A 23,482-nucleotide genomic window follows, 5' to 3' on the forward strand; every position below is an offset into this window, starting at 1 on the left:
GGCTGATTGACTGGCCGACCGACAGCCTGGCTAACTGGCTGGCAGACTGACTGACTGTTATTAGCTGGTGTTTATATTGGTTAGAGGTTGGTATAGTGGATGGATAAAGAGTCTGTTTTTAAAGAGCATGTCTCTCTGAGTTTCCATGTCTCACTGGAAACGGATTAGTCAGCTTAAAGACAGGAACAGAAACTATCCACTGCTAAAAGTAAAGGAAAACCAATGGGAAATCTGTCCCATATAAACTGATCAGGTCATATTTACAATGGTAGAGGTTAGGATTGTGATTATAATGGTAGAGGTTCAGATTGTGTTTATAATGGTAGTGGTTAGGATTGTGTTTATAATGGTAGTGGTTAGGATTGTGTTTATAATGTTACAGGTTAGGATTGTGTTTATAATGTTAGAAGTTAGGATTGTGTTTATAATGTTAGAGGTTAGGATTGTGTTTATAATGGTAGTGGTTAGGATTGTGTTTATAATGATAGTGGTTAGGATTGTGTTTATAATGTTAGAGGTTAGGATTGTGTTTATGATGATAGTGGTTAGGATTGTGTTTATAATGTTAGAGTTTAGGATTGTGTTTATAATGTTAGAGGTTAGGATTGTGTTTATAATGGTAGTGGTTAGGATTGTGTTTATAATGATAGTGGTTAGGATTGTGTTTATAATGGTAGTGGTTAGGATTGTGTTTATAATGGTAGTGGTTAGGATTGTGTTTATAATGTTAGAGGTTAGGATTGTGTTTATAATGGTAGAGGTTAGGATTGTGTTTATAATGGTAGTGGTTAGGATTGTGTTTATAATGTTAAGAGGTTAGGACTGTGTTTATAATGTTAGAGGTTAGGATTGGGTTTATAATGGTAGTGGTTAGGATTGTGTTTATAATGATAGTGGTTAGGATTGTGTTTTTAATGGTAGAGGGTTGGATTGTGTTTATAATGTTAGAGGTTAGGATTGTGTTTATATTGGTAGTGGTTAGGATTGTGTTTATATTGGTAGTGGTTAGGATTGTGTTTATAATGGTAGAGGTTAGGATTGTGTTTATAATGGTAGAGGTTAAGATTGTGTTTATAATGGTAGTGGTTAGGATTGTGTTTATAATGGTAGATGTTTATATTGTGATTATAATGGTAGAGGTTCGGATTGTGTTTATAAGGTTAGAGGTTAGGATTGTGTTTATAATGGTAGTGGTTAGGATTGTGTTTATAATGGTAGAGGTTTGGATTGTGTTTGTAATGTTAGAGGTTAGGATTGTGTTTATAATGGTAGTGGTTAGGATTGTGTTTATAATGGTAGTGGTTAGGATTGTGTTTATAATGGTAGAGGTTAGGATTGTGTTTATAGTGGTAGATGTTTATATTGTGTTTATAGTGGTAGTGGTTAGGACTGTGCTTATAATGTTAGAGGTTAGGATTGTGTTTATAATGGTAGAGGTTAGGATTGTGTTTATAATGTTAGAGGTTAGGAATGTGTTTATAATGGTAGAGGTTGGGATTGTGTTTATAATGGTAGAGGTTAGGATTGTGTTTATAATGGTAGAAGTTAGGGTTGTGTTTTTAATGGTAGAGGTTAGGATTGTGTTTATAATGGTAGAGGTTAGGATTGTGTTTATAATGGTAGTGGTTAGGATTGTGTTTATAATGTTAAGAGGTTAGGACTGTGTTTATAATGTTAGAGGTTAGGATTGGGTTTATAATGGTAGTGGTTAGGATTGTGTTTATAATGGTAGAGGTTAGGATTGTGTTTATATTGTTAGAGGTTAGGATTGTGTTTTTAATGGTAGAGGTTAGGATTATGTTTATAATGGTAGTGGTTAGGATTGTGTTTTTAATGGTAGAGGTTAGTATTGTGTTTATAATGGTAGTAGTTAGGATTGTGTTTTTAATGGTAGAGGTTAGGATTATGTTTATAATGGTAGTGGTTAGGATTGTGTTTTTAATGGTAGAGGTTAGTATTGTGTTTATAATGGTAGTAGTTAGGATTGTGTTTATAATGGTAGTAGTTAGGATTGTGTTTATAATGGTAGAGGTTAGGATTGTGTTTTTAATGGTAGAGGTTAGGATTGTGTTTTTAATGGTAGAGGTTAGGATTGTGTTTATAATGTTAGTGGTTCGGGCCTGCTCAACCATACTTTTCCTGTAGTCCACGAGCATCTGTTTTGTCTTGATCACATTGAGGGAGAGGTTGTTGTCCTGGCACCACACTGCCAGGTCTCTGACCTCCTCACTTTAGCTGTCTCATCGTTGTCGATGATCATGCCTACCACCTTTGTGTCGTCTGCAAACTTAATGATGGTTTTGGAGTTGTGCTTGGCCACACAGTGGTGGATGAACAGACAGTACAGGAGGGGACTAAGCACGTGCCCTGAGGGGCCCCCATGTTGAGGATCAGTGTTTTGGCGGAGATTTTGCCTACCCTCACCACCTTGGGTCATCACGTCAGAAAGTCCAGAATCCAGTTGCAGAGGGAGGTGTTCAGACCCAGAGTCCTAACCTTGGTGACGAGCTTGGATGGGATAATGGTGTTGTACGCTGAGCTGTACAACAGCATGAACAGCATTCTCACATAGGTGTTCCTTTCGTCCAGGTGGGAAAGTGCAGTGTGGAGTGCAATAGAGATTGTGTCCTCTATGGATCTGTTGGGGTGTCATGAAAATTGGAATGGGTCTCGGGTGGCTGGGATGGTGGAGTTGATGTGAGCCATGACCAGCCTTTCAAAGCACTTCATGGCTACAGATGTGAGTGCTTCGGGTCAGTAGTCCTTTAGGCAGGTTCCCTTGGCATTCTTGGGCACAGGGACTATGGTGGTCTGCTTGAAACAGATAGCTATTACAGATTCGTGCTGCTCTCATGCATGCTTCAGTGTTGCTTGCCTCAAAGGGTGCATAGAAGTAATTTAGCTCGTCTTGCAGCCTTGTGTCACTGGGCAGCTCGTGTTTGGGATTCCCTTTGACATTTACCCTCCCAAACAGGTATCCTACATTCTATAATGACATACCCTCCATACACAAATAATGACATTTTAACTTGACAATATCATATTTGCATTGATTGTTTGGAGGGGGAAATTCTCAAAAGGGTGTTATTGTTATTTATTTTGTACAATCACCTTACAGTTGTAGGGCCCATAAGATCAGTTTTAAGATTAACTTTTGGTATATTCAATTTTCACGGTTTTATTTTTCCCAGTTTTCTTGTTTTTTTTCAGGTTCACTCTCAAAATCACATGTTGTTAATAGAAAAGCTACATTATTCTAAGTTCACAACAATTCTTAAACCAAATCAGGAGACCACTTTTGAGGTCTGGGAACAATAAACAATTATATTTTGTCCTTTAATTCAATTAACGCCTAGCAAGAGACCATTGTGTTTGGATAGTGGTGTTAGTGTACACTACATGTGGTGGCGGAGTTTACAAAACAATTACCCCGCGATTGATACAAATCACTATGATATCATTCTGCCAGACAGACCTACTCTGCAGTCAACATTTCATTGTTTCCCAAGGTTTCTTGGGAAAGCCTTTAGAAACGGTCATTCTAACAGTGCATGATGACTGGATCGTGCATCACTTCAGACTAAAAGTTATGAATAGTGTGCATACCCTTTGTTGCATATCCATTGCTGTTTAAATACATCTTGGTAATAAAAAAAAGCAAAAACTAACGAGACCAGCTCGTTAACACCATAACACCACAACAACCATAACCCCTTAACACCACAACAACCATAAGACTTTAACACCATAACAACCACAACACACACAACAACCATAACACCATAACACCATAACAACCACAACAACCATAACACTATAACACCCATAACACCATAATAACCACAACAACCACAACAATCATAACACTATAACACCCATAGCACCCATAACAACCATAACACTCATAACAACATTAACAAACATAACAACCATAACAACATTAACAACCATAACACTATAACACCCATAACAACCATAACATAAATAACACCCATAACAACCATAGCACTATAACACCAATAACACCCATAACAACCATAACACCCATAACAACCATAACAACCATAACAACATTAACAACCATACCACTATAACACCCATAACAATAATAACACTATAACACCAATAACACCCATAACAACCATAACACCCATAACAACCATAGCAACATTAACAACCATAACACTATAACAACCATAACACCAATAACAACCATAACACTATAACACCCATAACAACCATAACACCCATAACAACCATAACACCCATAACAACCATAACAACATTAACAACCATAACACTATAACACCCATAACACCCATAACTACCATAACAACCATACCAACATTAACAACCATAACACTATAACACCCTTAACACCCATAACAACCACAACACACACAACAACCATAACACTATAACACCCACAACAACCATAACAACAAAACACCCATAACAACCATAACAACAAAACACCCATAACACTATAACACCCATAACACCCATAACACTATAACACCCATAACACCCATAACACTATAACACCCATAACACCACAACAACCATAACACTATAACACCCATAGCACTATAATAACCATAACAACCACAACACCCATAACAACCTTAAAAAGATCCCAGTAACGGAATTGATTTGACAAAATCCAGTGAAATTGCAGGGCAACAAATAGAAAAACAGAAATACTCATAATAACAATTCACAAAACATACATGTATAATACATCAAAACAAAGCTTAACCAAGCCGCAGTGTCAGATTTCAAAAAGGCTTTACGGGGAAGCAGACCATGCGATTATCTGAAGACAGCACCCCGCATACAAACACAGATTTCAACGAGCCAGGTGCGACATAAAACTCAGAAATAACGATATAATTCATGCCTTACCTTTGAAGATCTTCTTCTGTAACACCCATAACACCTTAACAACCATTACACCCATAACAACCATGACACCCATAACAACCACAACACCCAGAACAACCACAACACCCAGAACAACCACAAACCCCATAACACCTTAACAACCATAACAACCATGACACCCATAACAACCACAACACCCAGAACAACCATAAACCCATAACACCTTTAACAACCATGACAACCATAACAACCATAACACCCATAACAACCATGACAACCTTAACAACCATAACACCCACAACAAACTTAACAACCTTATCAACCATTTTTGGTTCTAGGTCGATTTTCAAGCATTTTGAATGAAGAGCCGTTTGGGAGCCAAATGATGCAGCTCTTTTATGTGACGGTTAATGTCTGCCTGACCTCTAACCTCTGTGTGACCCCACTAGGTTTAGAGGGCGATGTGGACCTTCAGTTCCTGCTGGTGGGGGGAAAGCTGATGAAAGTAAAGTCTTCCTCTTGGAAAAAGGACCGAATGTACAAGCTGCATGATGACAACGCGACCATATGGCATGAGTCACACAGGATCTTCAAGAGAAAACAGACCTGTGAGTACTGCACTGTTACTGTATCATTCATCCACATCAACATCTACAACTGAATTAAAGGTCGCCCATTGATGGGCCTCAAACACATTTACCTCCATTATGTTATGAAACAACAAAGCCCTGGATACCACTACTGGTCAGGCTGGGGGTTACATCCCTGGATAACACTACTGGTCAGGCTGGGGGTTACATCCCTGGATAACACTACTGGTCAGGCTGGGGTTACATCCCTGGATAACACTACTGGTCAGGCTGGGGTTACATCCCTGGATAACACTACTGGTCAGGCTGGGGTTACATCCCTGGATACCACTACTGGTCAGGCTGGGGGTTACATCCCTAGATACCACTACTGGTCAGGCTGGGGGTTACATCCCTAGATACCACTACTGGTCAGACTGGGGGTTACATCCCTAGATACCACTACTGGTCAGGCTGGGGGTTACATCCCTAGATACCACTACTGGTCAGGCTGGGGGTTACATCCCTAGATACCACTACTGGTCAGGCTGGGGGTTACATCCCTGGATAACACTACTGGTCAGGCTGGGGGTTACATCCCTGGATACCACTACTGGTCAGGCTGGGGGTTACATCCCTGGATAACACTACTGGTCAGGCTGGGGTTACATCCCTGGATAACACTACTGGTCAGGCTGGGGGTTACATCCCTAGATACCACTACTGGTCAGGCTGGGGGTTACATCCCTAGATACCACTACTGGTCAGGCTGGGGGTTACATCCCTAGATACCACTACTGGTCAGACTGGGGGTTACATCCCTAGATACCACTACTGGTCAGGCTGGGGGTTACATCCCTAGATACCACTACTGGTCAGGCTGGGGGTTACATCCCTGGATAACACTACTGGTCAGACTGGGTGTTACATCCCTAGATACCACTACTGGTCAGACTGGGTGTTACATCCCTAGATACCACTACTTTAGTGTGGATTCCCAGCTCGGACGCCTGGGTAGCATCCATAAAGCTCTCAACGGCCCCAGAGTCGATGAGTACCCGGAGAGATTTCAACTGGTTTCCCCACAGCAAGATGGCATGAAAAGCGGAGCAAGTAAGGGGAGAGGAAAAGTTCTCTGTATGGCCCACCAAGGTACTTGCTCCTACCGTTGAGCCTTGTCTTTAAGTGGACAAGTGGAGACGAAATGACCAGTAATACAGGCAACTCTTATTGTGAAGCCTGTATAGCCGTTTGGCTGGGGACAGCCTAGCTCTGCCTAGTTGCATCGGCTAGGGAAGAGGTGAATCGGCAGACTTTGGAGACTCTCGGGGGAAATCGGGTAGCCTCGGGTTCTCTCGGCAACCGAGCCGTAGGGGACTTCCGGAATGCTTCGGAGGTGAGGCTTGGGCGGGCGAGTGAAATCGTACCTCCTCTCCTTCCTTCCCTCCCGTAGTCGCCCATCGATCCAAATGGTTAGGGCGATGAGCGAGTCGAGATCCGTCTGTAGTTCCCAGCCTGCAAGCTTGTCCTTTACTTCCGATATGCACGCCCAATTTTTCAGTTTTTGATTTGTTAAAAAAGTTTGAAATATCCAATAAATGTCATTCCACTTCATGATTGTGTCCCACTTGTTGTTGATTCTTCACAAAAAAATACAGTTTTATATCTTTATGTTTGAAGCCTGAAATGTGGCAAAAGGTCGCAAAGTTCAAGGGGGCCGAATACTTTCGCAAGGCACTGTACTTTTTATTATGTTGTATTTAGACTTAAAAAAACTTTTATCTTTGACCATCATTCTATCTCCCGCACAGCAACTCTACTCCCATTTGTCTCCAATTCCACATCCCAACCATTTCCTCAGCCCATCCCATCTATCTCTACTGGCCACCCAATTCGGGATTCTACTTAATACATATCTTTCAACTATGCTGTGATGTTTAACGTACATTTTCAATATATGTAATTGAATAGAATCCACAGATTGCGAGTTGAAGATAAATACTTTTACTAAGAGTATTAGTATATTAGTAATTGACTGAACCGGTCTCTCCAGATCTCCTAACAGTACTATTTCTAGGGTCAATTTTAGATCAATGCTATGCATTTTCAGCCACTCCTTAACCTGAGACCAGAAACAGGCTACCTGAGGGCAATACCAACATAAATGGTCTGTTGATTCTGGATCTTCACAACAAAATCTGCAGAGCTTCGATGATTTTTTGCCCCAAATATTCAACATTTTGTTGGTATACATTTTGTTGGTATACTGGTGTACTTTCCTATTTATGCTATTTTTATTCCTCCATCAGTTTTGATCCTTTATATTGGGCAGACAGACCAGTTCCCTACCCCCTCCCCCTGCCACCTGCCTCCTCCATTTTGGGGGAAATGCTGTAATCAATTGGTTGTACTCTCGGATTGAGCAGACCTCCATGAAGGACATAACTCTACCATTCCAATTTACAATATCACTTAAGAACAAAATACCCTTTTCAAACATCTTTCCCATAAATACAGATATTTTATTAACCAGCACATTTGAGTTCAGCCATAATATTTGTTGTAATATTTGTTCTATCTTTTCAGGGGGATGAAATTGAAATTGAAATTGTAGCTAGCTTTGCAATGCAGAGAGATACTTTGAAAAAAGTATCATTTTCAATTAATCGAAAATGAGACATGGCAATCTGCACAAAGGCGAAAAGACAATTTTTAAACAATGGATTAGCTTTTCTTAGTAATCTACTTGAGAACCATTTAGGGTTCAAATACAACTTTTGAATGAGTGAAGCTTTTAGAGAGCGGTTTAGTGCTTATGTATTTAATAATCTCAACCCACCCAATTCATATTCATTATATAGATAGGCATGTTTTATTTTGTCTGGCTTAGCGTCCCAGATAAAGCGAAATATTTTTTGCTCATAAGATTTGAAAAAGAAATCACCAGGAGTAGGCAGCGCCATAAATAAGTGAGTAAACTGAGATATGACTAAGGAGTTAATCAGGGCAATTTTTCCATAAATAGACAGGTATTTACCTCTCCATGGTTGCAGGACCTTGTCTATTTTTACAAGTTTTGTATTGAAATTCATTATGGAGGGGGTCTTTATATTTGCCATCTGGGTCTTGTTTTAATAATAAAGAAATTAGACCTTCCTGCTGTATACCTGACAGACGACCATTTCTATAGGAATAGTTAAAACAATCTAACAATAGAGCTTTTAGTATATCAAAAATTCTTGATATACCTCCCCGGTATACCTACAAGCCCTGGGGTTTTTCCAGACTGAAAGGAATTAATAGGCTCAAGAAGTTCTTCCTCTGTAATTTGGCCTTCACACTGATCTTTCTGTACATTTGTTAATTTTCCATTTTTTTATACTATTTGGAAAGAATTCCTGACCGTAATCTTCATTCAGAGGGTGACAATGAGACAGAAAAGATAACATCTGCCTAAAATAATTAGCTTCCTCTTTTAAAATATCATTCAGAGAATCATAGATGACTCCGTCTTCAGTGACGAGTTTCTGCAAATTATTTTTGTTAGCGTTCCTGTATTGGAGATTCAGGAAGAATTTTGTGCATTTTTCTCCATATTCCAATGAGTTTGCTTTATTTTTGCAATAGATTACATTAGATCGTTCTTGAGTAAGTTACTCAAGTTCTTTTTGTTTTTCCTCTAACTTATTTTTTATCTCTGTAGTATCGTTTTGTTGCTCCCTACCTTTACTATTAGTTCATGGATTTCCCTTGTTGGTCTTGTCTCTTTAGCCAGAAACTGCTTTTTTATTATTGATGAATATTGAATTGAATGACCTCTGAAGGTACATTTAAAAGTATCCCAAACAATAACGGGATTTGCTGAACCTATATTATACTGGAAAAATTCAGTTATACATTTTTTTGTCTTAGTTAAAAATAAATTGTCCTCCAGTTAACTTTGATTAAATTTCCAATATCCCCGAAAATCCATGAGTTATGTGAAGACCAATCAGATGATGATCTGATCGCATTCTGTCTCCTATTAAAACTTTTTTAACCTTTAATGCAAGAGAGAAAGAGACAAGAAAGTAGTCAAGACGACTAGCTTGATTAAGTCTCCTCCATGTATATCTCTCTAGGTCGGGGTTTTTTAGTCTCCAAATATCCACTATTTCTAATGTGTCCATGATATTTGTGATTTCCATAAGGGCATCGTGATGATAGTTTGTGGAGTGATTGCCTTTACGGTCCATTGAGGTACTTAACATAGTCTCCTACCAGGATGATTAGATTGGGTCGTTGCCTGTATGTTCAATAAATTGGTATAAATGTTTTCGAAGAAGTGAAGAGAAAAGAGAGAAAGAGAGAGTGAGAGAAGAGAGCGAGATCAGGTGTATGTATAAGTCCGTATGTGTAAGCAAGCATGTAATTGAGTACGTGTATGTTCATTTCCACTTCATAATGTTCAGATATTTTTACAGTTCCCATACTTTCTTTTTTTCATAACCTGAAGTCCCTGTAGAATTTAGTACAGCCACGGTGTTATGGTGCTGTCTCGGAACAGCTGTCCATCTATAAAGAGTTTGTCCACAATGATAAAGGCAGGCCTACCATCCGTCCTTTGTTGTCTTTGTACCGGGTACAATCTCTTACGACGTTCGTTTATCTCCTTTGGAAATTGGTAATTGAGACTGAATTTGGTCCCTTTAAGCTCCCTTCCTCTGCTTTTGATCAGCTCCTTTTGTTGGTAGTGTTCAAATTTTGTGATGATCAGTCAGGGACTTGGTATTGTTGCTCCAAGCTCCAAGTCTGTGTATGCGTCCTCAGGAATCCCAGAATTAGTTTTCTGATTTTCACGCATGCTACGGCTTTGTATGTCGAGTAGCGACTCCCTCATCACCCTGTTTTCCCTGAGTGGACAATCCATGTTGGAATCGTGGATTTTTACCTTGGCTGTGAGTGTCTTGTTTTCTCCTTGGAGCGTGAGAATTTCACTCTGGCTGAACTTCAAACTCCCCCTCAGCCCTGCTACCTCCTCACACAACTGTTCCAGTGTTGCATGGATTCCAGCCAGAGCACTAGCCTCTACTTCAATGGTAAGTAAATCGTCCGTGTCTGTAGATTAATCTGTTGTTCTTTTTTTGTCGGGTTAAAGTTATTTTGTGAGGTGGTCAGATCTTTCCACGAAGGAGTATGTTGTTCCTCCATAGCGTAAAGCTGTTGGTACTCTTAGATTCCCTCAGGATCTCCTTAGAATCCAGATTGGCTCTTTACTGCAACCAGTTGTTTTTCGAGAAGATAACAGTGAGTCTTTCCCAAGACGATGACAGGTGTCTGTAGTACAGCTACCGAGCACTCGCGGAATCCTCACTAAAAAAGGAACACAAACTTGCAGTCCCAGCCGTAAAGGCTAACCACTTCGTGGAATCCCTAGCAACAAAACTTCAGTTCGGATTAAAATCGATTTAATGAAAACGTTTTAATGTAAACAACAAACCGAGTGTAGACCGTACAATTTCCTATTGCGCTCTCTGATGATGTATGATGACGTCTGCTGAATAGTTAGCTTGTTTAGCTCGTTACCACAAACAGATTGTGTTCTAGATAGTTAGCTTGTTTAGCTAGTTACCACTAACAGATTGTGTTCTAGATAGTTAGCTTGTTTAGCTAGTTACCATTAACAGATTGTGTTCTAGATAGTTAGTTTGTTTAGCTAGTTACCATTAACATATCGTGTTCTAGATAGTTAGTGTATTTAGCTAGTTACCATTAACAGATCGTGTTCTAGATAGTTAGTTTGTTTAGCTAGTTGGCCAAGACAAGGAGGAAATAACAAGTGTGTCACGCCTTGGTCTTAGTATTGTGTGTTTTAGTTTATTAGTTAGTCAGACCAGGGTGTGACATGGGGTTATTATGTATTGTATTTTCGTTTTGGGGTTTGTAGTGTTTGGGATTGTAGTTGATTAGGGGTGTGTGTTGTGGTTAATTAGGTTGGCTGCCTGAGGCGGTTCTCAATCAGAGTCAGGTGCTTCTCGTTGTCGCTGATTGGGAACCGTATTTAGGTAGCCTGTATTTCGCTTTGCATTTCGTGGGTGATTGTTCCTGTCTCTGTGCTAGTTTCACCAGTCAGGCTGTATTAGGTTTCGTTCTGTTTGTTGTTTTCTTTGTATTTATTTAGTTATTCGTGTTAGTTCGTTCGTTTTGTCTTCATCAATAAACATGAGTAACTTACACGCTGCATTTCGGTCCGACTCTCCTTCAACAACAAAAGAACGCCGTTACAAAGTGGTGAATCCTGACTGTTCCCACACTACTTCCCTCTCCACTGTCCAGGCCGGTGTGTGCGTGTCTGTTTGTATGTGTGTGTGTGTGTGTGTGTGTGTGTGTGTGTGTGTGTGTGTGTGTGTGTGTGCTGGTGTGTCTTTCCAGTCCACCCTTGGCTTCCTCTGAGACATCTCCAGACAGAGGACTGTTCATGTTTATCTGCTCAAGCCCAGAACCCAGCCGGCCCCTCCATCCACTCCACCCAACCCAGAGAAGGCTGCTCCTGCTGAGCCTGATAACCTCTGGCCTCTCCCTGAGCAAACACTGGAGCCCGGACCATACCAGTGGCCACACACACCCAGACTGTGCAGAGGCTCAGAGGGGAGTGATCATGTGAATGACCTGGCAAGGCTATTGTTTCCTGTGGATAGGCATGCTATAGTAGGGCTGGAGATGGGTTAGAGCAGGGTTGGAGATGGGTTAGAGTAGAGTTGGAGATGGGTTAGAGTAGGGTTGGAGATGGGTTAGAGTAGGGCTGGAGTTGGGTTAGAGTAGGGCTGGAGATGGCTATGGCAGTGATGAGGGCTGTGACGAGGGCAATGACGAGGGCTGTGGCTAGGGCAGTGGCTAGGGCAGCGACGAGGGCTTGGTCACTCACTTAACACTTTTTTATCCCCACTATCTTTGTCTCAAGAGAGACTGGGAAAAGCAGGAGATGGGACACAAAAACGCTGGTTGACAAACAAGACGAACTGGCACAGAGAGACAGGAAACACAGGGATAAATACACCGGGGATAATAGGCGACACCTGGAGGGGGTGGAGACAATCACAAGGACAGGTGAAACAGACCAGGGTGTGTCAAAGTGTCTATGACAAATCAGGACAGGTAGTTTAACTGGGCAGCCATTACGAACACAGGCTGTAAAACAGTGATCACTAAGGTCATTACAGAAAACACCAGACTGATACCAATCAGGATTATTTGTGAGGATAACATCAAGAAGAGTAGACATTTCTGGGTGTTTGGAGTCATATTTTTGGTTTGGTAATAATCTGAGAAAGATTTAGGGAGTCCCATTGCTTTAGGACTTGGTCAAGTGGTTTCAGCATGTCCCAGTTTATGTCACCTAGCAGGACAAATTCAGACTTAGTGGAAGGGGCCAGGAGAGAGCTTAGGGCAGGTAGGGTACAGGCCTGTGCTGATGGAGGACGATAACACCCAGCAACAGTCAACAAAGAGTTATTTGAAAGTGTAATAGGTAAAACCAGCAAATCAAATTGTTTGGGGACAGACTTGGTGGAAACAACACTGAAGGTGTTCCTTGGTAAAGATTGCCACTCCACCACCTTTGGAAGATCTGTCTTGCCGAAAAAGATTATAATCAGAAAGGTTAACATCAGTGTTCATAACACTCTTCCTCAACCACGTCTCAGTAATGACCAACACATCTGGATTGGAGCTGTGAATCCACACTTTCAATCGATCAATTGTAGGTAATAAGCTTCTAGTGTTAACGTGCAGAAAACTCATGCTTTTACGAGAGCAGAAATCAGTTAAGCAGATATCAGAGCATAAGTCAGAATTTGGGCTATTAACAGTAGATGGGCCAAGGCGTACATGTACATTTCCAGATATCATCTGCAGTAATACAATCAGGGCACGGCAGAGGACAAGGAGAGCTCTGCAGTATTGATTTCTAACATTTGAATGTGCATCAGAATGCAACATCATATTGTAGCGGAATTGCATCAGGTAACATGAATACAAAGCTGGCGAGAGATGTTTAGAATAGGAAGAGGTAGTTGCATTGAGGTTTGTCTTTCATTATTTGAGGCTGTCTGGTATTAGTGCATAAGCCTAAACTTTAGGACTTCACTGTACGCGCGACAAATATCCCACACAGCCAACTGCCAAATAATGCTTTTGGGAACAGGCAGAAAAAGTTCACGTCAATCCACGGAGGCTAAAAGGACATTGTCGAAGTTTAATTCAATAAGACAAAAGCTGCGGAAGGAGAGTTGAAAATAAAGAGATGGGAGGAATAGAAAAGTTTGCTTGGAAAAGATTTGGTGAAGTGGTAAAAGAGGATGGTAGTAGTGCTGGCTGTGTTATGTGTTAGACTTCAGCGTTGCTTTTGACATTATTGATCATAGTCTACTGCTGGAAAAACATATGTGTTAGGGCTTTACACCCCTGCTATATTGTGGATAAAGAGTTACTTATCTAACAGAAGACAAAGGGTGTTCTTTAATGGAAGCCTCTCAAATATAATCCAGTTAGAATCAGGAATTCCCCAGGGTAGCTGTCTAGGCCCCTTGCTTTTTTCAATTTTCCTAACAACCTGCTACTGACTTTGAGAAAAGCCAGAGTTACTATGTATTCGGATGACTCAACTCTATTCATGTCAGCTACTACGGCGACTGAAATGACTGCAACACTCAACAAAGAGCTGCAGTTAGTTTCAGAGTGGGTGGCAAGGAAAAAGCTAGCCCTAAATATTTATAAAACTAAAAGCATTGTATTTGGAACAAAACACTCACTAAACCTCAACTAAAACTTGTAATAAATTATGTGGAAATTGAGCAAGTTGAGATGGCTAAACTGCTTGGAGTAACACTAGATTGTAAACTGTCATGGTCAAAACATATTGATGCAGTAGTAGCTAAGATGAGGAGAAGTCTGTCTATAATAAAGCGCTGCTCTACCTTCTTAACAACTCTATCAACAAGACAGGTCCTACAGGCCCTAGTTTTGTCGCACCTTGACTACTGTTCAGTCGTGTGGTCAGGTGCCACAAAAAAGGACTTAGGAAAATTGAAATTGGCTCAGAACAGGGCAGCACGGCTGGCACTTGGATGCACAGAGAGCTAATATTAATAAAATGCATGTTAATCTCTCCTGGCTGAAAGTGGAGGAGAGATGGACTTCATCACTACTTTTATTTATGAGAGATTTTGTTATGTTGAATGCACCGAGCTGTCTGTCTAAACTACTGGTACACAGCTCGGACACCCATGCATATCCCACAAGACCGTCCAGAACGGACTATGGGAGGCACACAGTACTACATAGAGCCATGACTACATGGAACTCTATTCCATATCAAGTAAATTACTCAGGCAGTAAAATTACAGATACAGATAAAAACACCTTTGTGAAGCAACACAAACATTGGCAGACACATACATACACATGGATTTAGTACTGTAGATATGTGGTAGTGGTGGAGTAGGGGCCTGAGGGCACACAGTGTGTTGTAAAAATCTGTGAATGTATTGACATGTTGCTTTAGCAGCAGCTAATGCGGATCGATAATAAATACAAATACAAATTTAGTAGAAGAGGATGATAGCAGTGCTGGCTATGTTATGTGTGAGATTGGAAAATATGGTAATGATTATGATCACACTTCCTCAATTCAAATATTATGGCGACATTATACCAAAGATGGTTTGGTATGGTTTAGAAACTTTAGAACCAAGCTTGAGTTATTAGTGTAGCCTATTACTGCCTGAAAAAAACTCCAGGCTTCTGTCATAACTGTCAATTTACAGAATAAAAGCGAAAGAATGTTCTCTAGTAATACTAGTCCCGTGTGAATAGGGCTGTAATCTTAATAATAAATACATAACCAACGTTATATTAAGCATTGCTTGCAGTAAAATGATACATTTTGACTTGGGAACAGGAGTGGAGATATGTCTTTCTTTCAGCATCTTGAACGAATGCAATGTTCAGTTAGGCACCATGTGTAGAGGTGCTGTCATAAAAGCTGATAGTGATTCAACCACATAAAATTCGCATCGAAGATGAACTGAAATCTTATCAGAAATATTTGGGTCATTTTCACAGCTTTTGCTTTCCTTACAACCGGTCAAACTGATGTCATTCTTTGTTGTATTTTCTCCCCAGTCCCTTAACTTCTTTGTTGTATTTTCTCCCCAGTCCCTTAACTTCTTTGTTGTATTTTTTCCCCAGTCCCTTAACTTCTTTGTAGTATTTTCTCCCAAGTCCCTTAACTTCTTTGTTGTATTTTCTCCCCAGTCCCTTAACTTCTTTGTTGTATTTTCTCCCCAGTCCCTTAACTTCTTTGTTGTATTTTTTCCCCAGTCCCTTAACTTCTTTGCTGTATTTTCTCCCCAGTCCCTTAACTTCTTTGTTGTATTTTCTCCCCAGTCCCTTAACTTCTTTGTTGTATTTTCTCCCCAGTCCTTTAACTTCTTTGTTCCACAAAAGATGACAGAGAAAACTTTACCGATGTCAACTAGATTAAAGAATTAATTCTATCGATCTATTACATTGTTAAGGTTTTATATAGTCATCTAGGGCAACATATAATGACAGAAGATAAGTTACATTTATCTACTTATAGACAAGCTGACTAAAAATAGCCTACCAAAATGTTGGAGATTATAAGCAGAAAGATGTCATAACAGGCAACAACAAAATCCTGCACAGTCTTTGACTGTAGCCTATAGCACATGTTCTATATTAGTGGGTTAGGGTTGGGTGCGGGCCGCAGATTTTCACTTCATCACATCTAGTTTTTTCTTGTGTCAATCATCTACCAGACACAGAATAACTCTAAGGGGAAGTTAACATAGTGAACATAGAATAACTCTAAGGGGAAGTTAACATAGTAAACACAGACATGGTTTGGCTTCCTTTCCCATTCACTCCTACCTTTGGTTGCACCACAGAGTGTTGGATGTTCTTGTTCCACAGAAAGGCTTGATAATTATCAAGGGAGTGAATGTGGTCAGGACCACACAGTATGCTCTTTCTCTCCCTGAATTTCATCTGGTATTTAAGGAATGTGTGATGACTTGGACACTGTTCTGTCTCTGAAAATGTGAAAATGGAATTCTGAAACAACTACTGGTCCAAACTCAAAGTACTGTATATTCTCCGGCCACAACCTTCTGTTTGCTGTGTGTGTGTTTGGCTGACTGCTCGTGTGTGAAACAACAACTTATCTTCTGCTGAGTACTTCTGTGGTATTAGTTCATCCAGCAGTCAGTCAGTCAGCTGAGTGAATCTCAAGTCTCCAGGACTAGGACCTGTCCTTATAAACTTATTCATTATGATATAAAGGCCAAACTGATCCTAGATCATCACTCCTGCTCTGTGATGCTTTGTGGATACGGGCCCTGGACACTGAACATCCTGATACCTCTCAGTGTTCCTGTGTTCAGACATAATGTAGACCTCTGCAGAAAGAGACCTCTGGCTTCTACATATGCTGATAAATGATCATGTTATCCAGTTAAACATGAAACAGAGACAAACATCTATTCTGTGAGAGGTCCCTCTGCCTCCACCAGCACCGAGTATGGTCAGATTGTGATTGTAAACCAGTATCAATGTATAGTCAGATTGTGAACCAGTATCAATGTATGGTCAGGTAGGGCTGTATCCGATTGTTCATACCGTTTCTGTACCATACCGGAGTATATGCTATTACGGGAAGTGCCTTGTGGCGCACTATAAAAAAACTATTTAGGCAACAGGGATCTTGATCTAGAAGGGTATTGAATGTCTGCCGTAACCTAGAAGCTTGATCTTGACATCTAGCCACTTAGCTAGCAAGTTGCCAAGCCAAATGCATAGTTGGGGACAAGAGCTGAATATCATTTATTTGACACATCTTAGATTTCTTAGAGTTATACTTAACAAATAGTTCTAAACACTGGTGTAGCACCAGAGCATGTGAGTGGAGTTGAGCTGTTGGATATCCGGTCACGGCTCAGGGAGTGGTGCTTTCCTAAAAACCTCTCCACACTCACAGGTAAAACAACTGCAGCTCCAAATTCGCTCCATTTAGAAAATGCACAATTTAACCAACACCCATCTATAATCTGTGACTTCCTGGACCTACCAATAGTTTTTGAAGATTTGAAACAAAACCATATAGATTTGAATGAAAAGTATTTGAATAAAGATGACATTTCAAACAGGCTAAATAGCCTATAAACACTCTAAACAGGTCAGCAGCCAGGCTGGAGCCGAAGAAGGACTGAAAATGAATGATTTAGGCGACAGTGCATTTGGAAAGTATTCACACTCATTTACTTTTCACACATTTTGATGTTACAGCCTTATTCTAAAATGGATTCAATTGTTTTTTTCCCTCATCAATCTACACACAACACCCCATAATGACAAAGCAAAAACAGTTGTTTTTTTTGATACTGCTGCTGACACTACTGCTATTGACACTACTGTTACTGCAAATACTGCTACTACAACAACTACTAATACCACTACTACTACTACTTCAACTACTGCTACTACTAATACTACTGCTATTAATACTACTAATACTGGTGCTACTACTACTACTACAACTACTACTACTACTACTGACACTACTGCTACTACTAGTACTACTATTACTGCTACTACTGCTGCTGCTACTACTACTGCTACTACTACTACTACTACTACAACTACTACTACTACTACTGACACTACTGCTACTACTAGTACTACTATTACTGCTACTACTGCTGCTGCTGCTACTACTACTGCTACTCTTACTGCTAATACTGCAACAACTACTTCTGCTACCACTACTACTGCTACTACTGCTGCTACTACTACAACTACTGCTACTTCTGCTGTACTACTACTATTACTACTACTGCTAATACTGCTACTCTACTACTACTACTACTACTCCTACCACTACTACTCCTGCTACTACTACTTTTGCTATCACTGCTACTACTGCTTCTGCTACTGCTACTGATACTACAACTACTACAGCTACTACTACTAATCTTGCTACTGCTACTACTGCTACTACTACTACTGCTATTACTACTTCTACTACTACGTCTTCTTCTGCTACTAATACTACTACTGCTACTACTGCTGTACTACTTCTACTAATAATACTACTACTGCTAATACTACTGATACTACTACTACTACTGCTACTACTACTGCTGCTGCTACTACTACTTATGCTACTACTACTACCACTTCTACTACTGCTACTACTAATACTTCAACTACTACTACTAGTACTACTACTATTTCCAATACTACTGGTGCTACTGCTACAACTACTGCTACTACTACCACTACTACTGCTACTACTGCTGCTACTACTACTACTACTACTGCTTCTACTACTACTACTGCTACAACTACTACTACTACTGCTGTTGCTGACACTACTTCCACTACTACTACTACTACTACTACTACTGCTACTACTACTACTACAACTACTACTACTGACACTACTGCTACTACTACTACTACTATTACTGCTACTACTGCTGCTGCTACTACTACTGCTACTCTTACTGCTAATACTGCAACAACTACTTCCGCTACCACTACTACTGCTACTACTGCTGCTACTACTACAACTACTGCTACTTCTGCTGTACTACTGCTAATACTAATACTACTTCTGCTAATACTGCTACTCTACTGCTACTACTACTCCTACCACTACTACTCCTGCTACAACTACTACTGCTACTACTACTATTGCTATCACCGCTACTACTACTTCTGCTACTGCTACTGATACTACAACTACTACAGCTACTACTACTAATCTTGCTACTACTACTGCTGCTACTACTACTGCTACTGCTTCCAGTACTGCTACAACAACCATTACTACTGATTCTACTGCTATTGCTACTACTACTACTACTGCTACCAGTACTGCTAATGCTACAACAACTACTACTACAGATTCTACTGCTACTGCTACTACTACTACTACTACTGCTGCTACTGCTGCTACTACTACTGCTACTGCTACCAGTACTGCTAATGCTACAACAACTACTACTACAGATTCTACTGCTACTACTGCTACAACTACTGCAACAACTACTGTGACTATTACTACGGCTACTACTACTACACCTGTTGCTGCTGACACTACAGCGACTACTACTACTACTACTTCTACTGTTACTACTGTTGCTACTACTAATACTGTTACTACTATTACTTCTGCTACTACAGCTACTGCTATTGCTACTGTTACTACTACTAATATTACTGCTACTGCTACAACTACTACTACTACTACTGCTGCATAGCTGGTCCCCTTACTATGTTATGTTGTGACAGAGTGAAAAACACCATGGTAACTACACTACATACTGGGGCTGGTCCCCTTACTATGTTATGTTGTGACAGAGTGAAAAACACCATGTAAATGCACATTAAGTCACACTGTGCAGGCCCTATTCACATTTCAGAGCAACCTCAGAGAGTTCAACTGTGCAGCAAGGCAGTTAAGTGAGTTCACGTTGGCTTGGAAGTGATCTGTTTACCACAGTATTACCCAAACCAAAAATCCATGGAATGTGTCTGGTTGGCCAAATCAAGTATTTAGTAAACAACAGTCGGATATAGAGTGTAGAGTACAGTGTAGAGTACAGTAGACACCAGGGACTAGGTCTGTCAGGGTGTGTAGGAAGGAGCTGCTTCTCACATAAACTAGAGACCGTTAAGGAAGGAAGTGTGTAGTTAGATAGGGGGCAGGGACGCAATAGATAGACAGACATGTTTTTATCTGCTGTAGGTTTGTGTGAGTTTTTATGTTTTGCACTGTTGGGTGCTGTGAGTGGCAGAAAGCCTTAGATGTCCACCATCACATTGAAACACAGTGTTTTCCTGTAGATAGATGGGTGGAAGAGGGCCTGGCACACCCTGCCTACCCTCCTCTGTCACCCTGTCCTATCAAACCCACCCTCTCCTATATGTTTCTGTCTGGGGTAGATGCGATAAAGCCATGATTGGGACAGGCTCTGGTGACTGCCATGTCATCACATGGTTTTCTCTCGCCTGGATCTTGAGGCTCTTTGGTTTTAACCAAGGAACTATCAAATGCTCAGGTAGAGCATTGGTCCAAAAGGTTTGAATCTCCGAGCCGTCAAGGTACTTAACCATAATTGCTCCTGTGAGTGGTACTGGATAAGATTGTCTGCTAAGTAAAAAATAACATGCACTCCCCCTCTTGTCTCCTCTTTCAGTTTCCATTGATGACGTAGATTCTGTGCGTAAGGGCCGTCAGTCGGAGGGTCTTCAGAAGCACACAGGGGCCGACGTTGAGGACCGCTGTTTCTCCATCTTCTTTAAGGGCCGCAGGAGGAACCTGGACCTGGTGGCGACCTCGGTGGAGGAGGCTCGGCAGTGGGTCAATGGTCTGGAGAAGATCATCTCTAACATGAAGAAACTCAACCGCCAGCAGACGAGCGAGCAGTATCCTCTTTCGTTAAGCTGCTTGCTTTGAAAATCACAACTAATACGTTGTTTAGATACTTAGAGTAACAGATCTGAAACTATTTGTTCAGCCTATGCAGTAAAGTGTATTCCCATCTATAATATGCTTAGGTCAAAGGTTAATCTCTGTTCAGTGTTTGATCCTTCCATCTGGAGGTATTAAAGCTGGATCTTCAACTGTATGAGGAAAGCAGACAAGAACAAGGACAACATGATGACTCTGAAGGAGCTGAAACACTTCCTCCGCCAGATCAACATCGAGGTGGACGAGACCTACGCTAAAGTGCTGTTTACAGTGAGTGGATATCTGTTGATGGATTTACAATGAGGTTGTTAATGAATTACAATGAGGTTGTGATGGACTTACAATGAGGTTGTGAATGACTTACAATGAGTTTGATATAGAAGCTTACAATGAGGTTGTTAATGACTAAAAATGAGGTTGTTAATGACTAAACATTAGGTTGTTAATGACTTACAATGAGGTTGCTATAGAAGCTTACAATGAGGTTGTTAATGACTTACAATGAGGTTGTTATAGAAGCTTACAATGAGGTTGTTAATGACTAGCAATGAGGTTGTTATAGAAGATTACAACTGTAGAGGCATGATAGCTCTTAATGCAGTTATTTCATGTTCCTGTATGCATATCAGTTTCATTTAAGGTTCTGCCAGGTCTCAAAGCATTTCATGTCATCTGAGGAGGAAGTCAATGTAGTAAAGTAAATGATCTTGTCCTGTAGAAATGTGACACGTCAAACTCTGGCACCCTGGAGGGTTCTGAAATCAAACACTTCTATGACCTGTTGACTCACCGGGAGGAGATCGATGTGATCTACGAGAAGCACGCCGCCACGGGGGGGCAGATGAGTGCCCAGGACCTGCTCAACTTCCTGCTGAATGAGCAGCGTGAGGTGGCCACCTTGGAGGACGCCTTAAGACTCATAGAGAAATACGAGCTGGATGACTCAGGTGAGAGATGCTCTGTTTTTTTTATTTTACCATTATTTTACCAGGTAAGTTGACTGAGAACACGTTCTAATTTACAGAAACAACCTGAGGAATAGTTACATGGGAGAGGAGAGGGATGAATGAGCCAATTGGAAGTTGGGAATGATTAAATACTCTGGCACTGACTCAATATGAGGTGGATGACTCGGGTGAGAGCTGCTCTGACACTGACTCAATATGAGCTGGATGACTCAGGTGAGAGCTGTTCTGACACTGACTCAATATGAGCTGGATGACTCAGGTGAGAGCTGTTCTGACACTGACTCAATATGAGCTGGATGACTCAGGTGAGAGCTGTTCTGACACTGACTCAATATGAGCTGGATTACTCAGGTGAGAGCTGCTCTGACACTCACTCAATATGAGCTGGATGACTCAGGTGGGAGCTGCTCTGACACTCACTCAATATGAGCTGGATGACTCAGGTGGGAGCTGCTCTGACACTGACTCAATATGAGCTGGATGACACGGGTGAGAGCTGCTCTGACACTGACTCAATATGAGCTGGATGATGGATGCAGTATGGGATGACAAAATACCATTTTATGGTGTTCTAGGAATGTGCTAAAATAGTCCAACCTTTAATATTTCTGTAGCACTTTTCCTTTATAAACTAAATTATATATATCTGGTAGGCCTACTCCACACGGCCACTCTATCCCCAATCCCCTAATTCATTCTGCCCCCCCACATTCCCTCCACCAGCAAAGCATATGAATCACATGACCAAAGATGGCTTCCTGATGTACCTGCAACAGGAGGAGGGGTCGATCTTCAACCCCGCCCACAAGAAGGTGTTCCAGGATATGAGCCAGCCAATCAACCACTACTTTATCAGCTCTTCCCACAACACCTACCTGATGGAAGACCAGCTCAAAGGCCCCAGCAGCACAGAGGCCTACATCAAGTAACCATGACAACCTCTAATCTAAACTAACCATACATTACAACCTCTAATCTAAACTAACCATACATTACAACCTCCAATGTAAACTAACCATAAATTACAGGATCTAATCTAAACTAACCATATATTACAAATTGTAATATAAACTAACCATACATTACAATTTCTAATCTAAACTACCCATAAATTGCAACCTCTAATCTAAAATAACCATAAATTACAATATCAAATCTACCATAATTTACAACCTCTAATCTAACCATACATTACAACCTCTAATCTAATCTAACCATAAATTACAACCTCTAATCTAAACTAATCATAAATTACAATATCAAATCGACCACAATTTACAACCTCTAATCTAACCATACATTACAACCTCTAATCTAAACTAACCATAAATTGCAACCTCTAATTTAATTTAAATTACAATCTCTAATCTAACCATACATTATAATCTCTAATCTAACCATACACTATAAACTCTAATCTAAACAAACCATCAATTACAACATCTAATCTAACCATACATTACAACCTCTAATCTAACCATACACAATAAACTCTAATCTAAACTAACCATCAATTACAACCA

General features: G+C 40.5%; 1 protein-coding gene across 1 annotated transcript in view; it reads left to right on the plus strand.

Annotated features, from left to right (window-relative positions):
- LOC135522973 (1-phosphatidylinositol 4,5-bisphosphate phosphodiesterase delta-1-like) overlaps positions 1–23,482 on the plus strand; it is a 73,671-nt gene that overhangs the window by 16,073 nt on the left and 34,116 nt on the right. Inside the window, exons 2-6 of the mRNA XM_064949702.1 lie at positions 5,334–5,492; positions 20,717–20,945; positions 21,132–21,261; positions 21,710–21,938; positions 22,683–22,884. Of these exons, the coding sequence (XP_064805774.1) occupies positions 5,334–5,492; positions 20,717–20,945; positions 21,132–21,261; positions 21,710–21,938; positions 22,683–22,884 (949 nt within the window). The remainder of the gene's footprint in view (positions 1–5,333; positions 5,493–20,716; positions 20,946–21,131; positions 21,262–21,709; positions 21,939–22,682; positions 22,885–23,482) is intronic.

This window comes from Oncorhynchus masou, chromosome 30 (genome assembly GCF_036934945.1).
Source record: "Oncorhynchus masou masou isolate Uvic2021 chromosome 30, UVic_Omas_1.1, whole genome shotgun sequence".
NCBI lineage: Eukaryota > Metazoa > Chordata > Actinopteri > Salmoniformes > Salmonidae > Oncorhynchus > Oncorhynchus masou.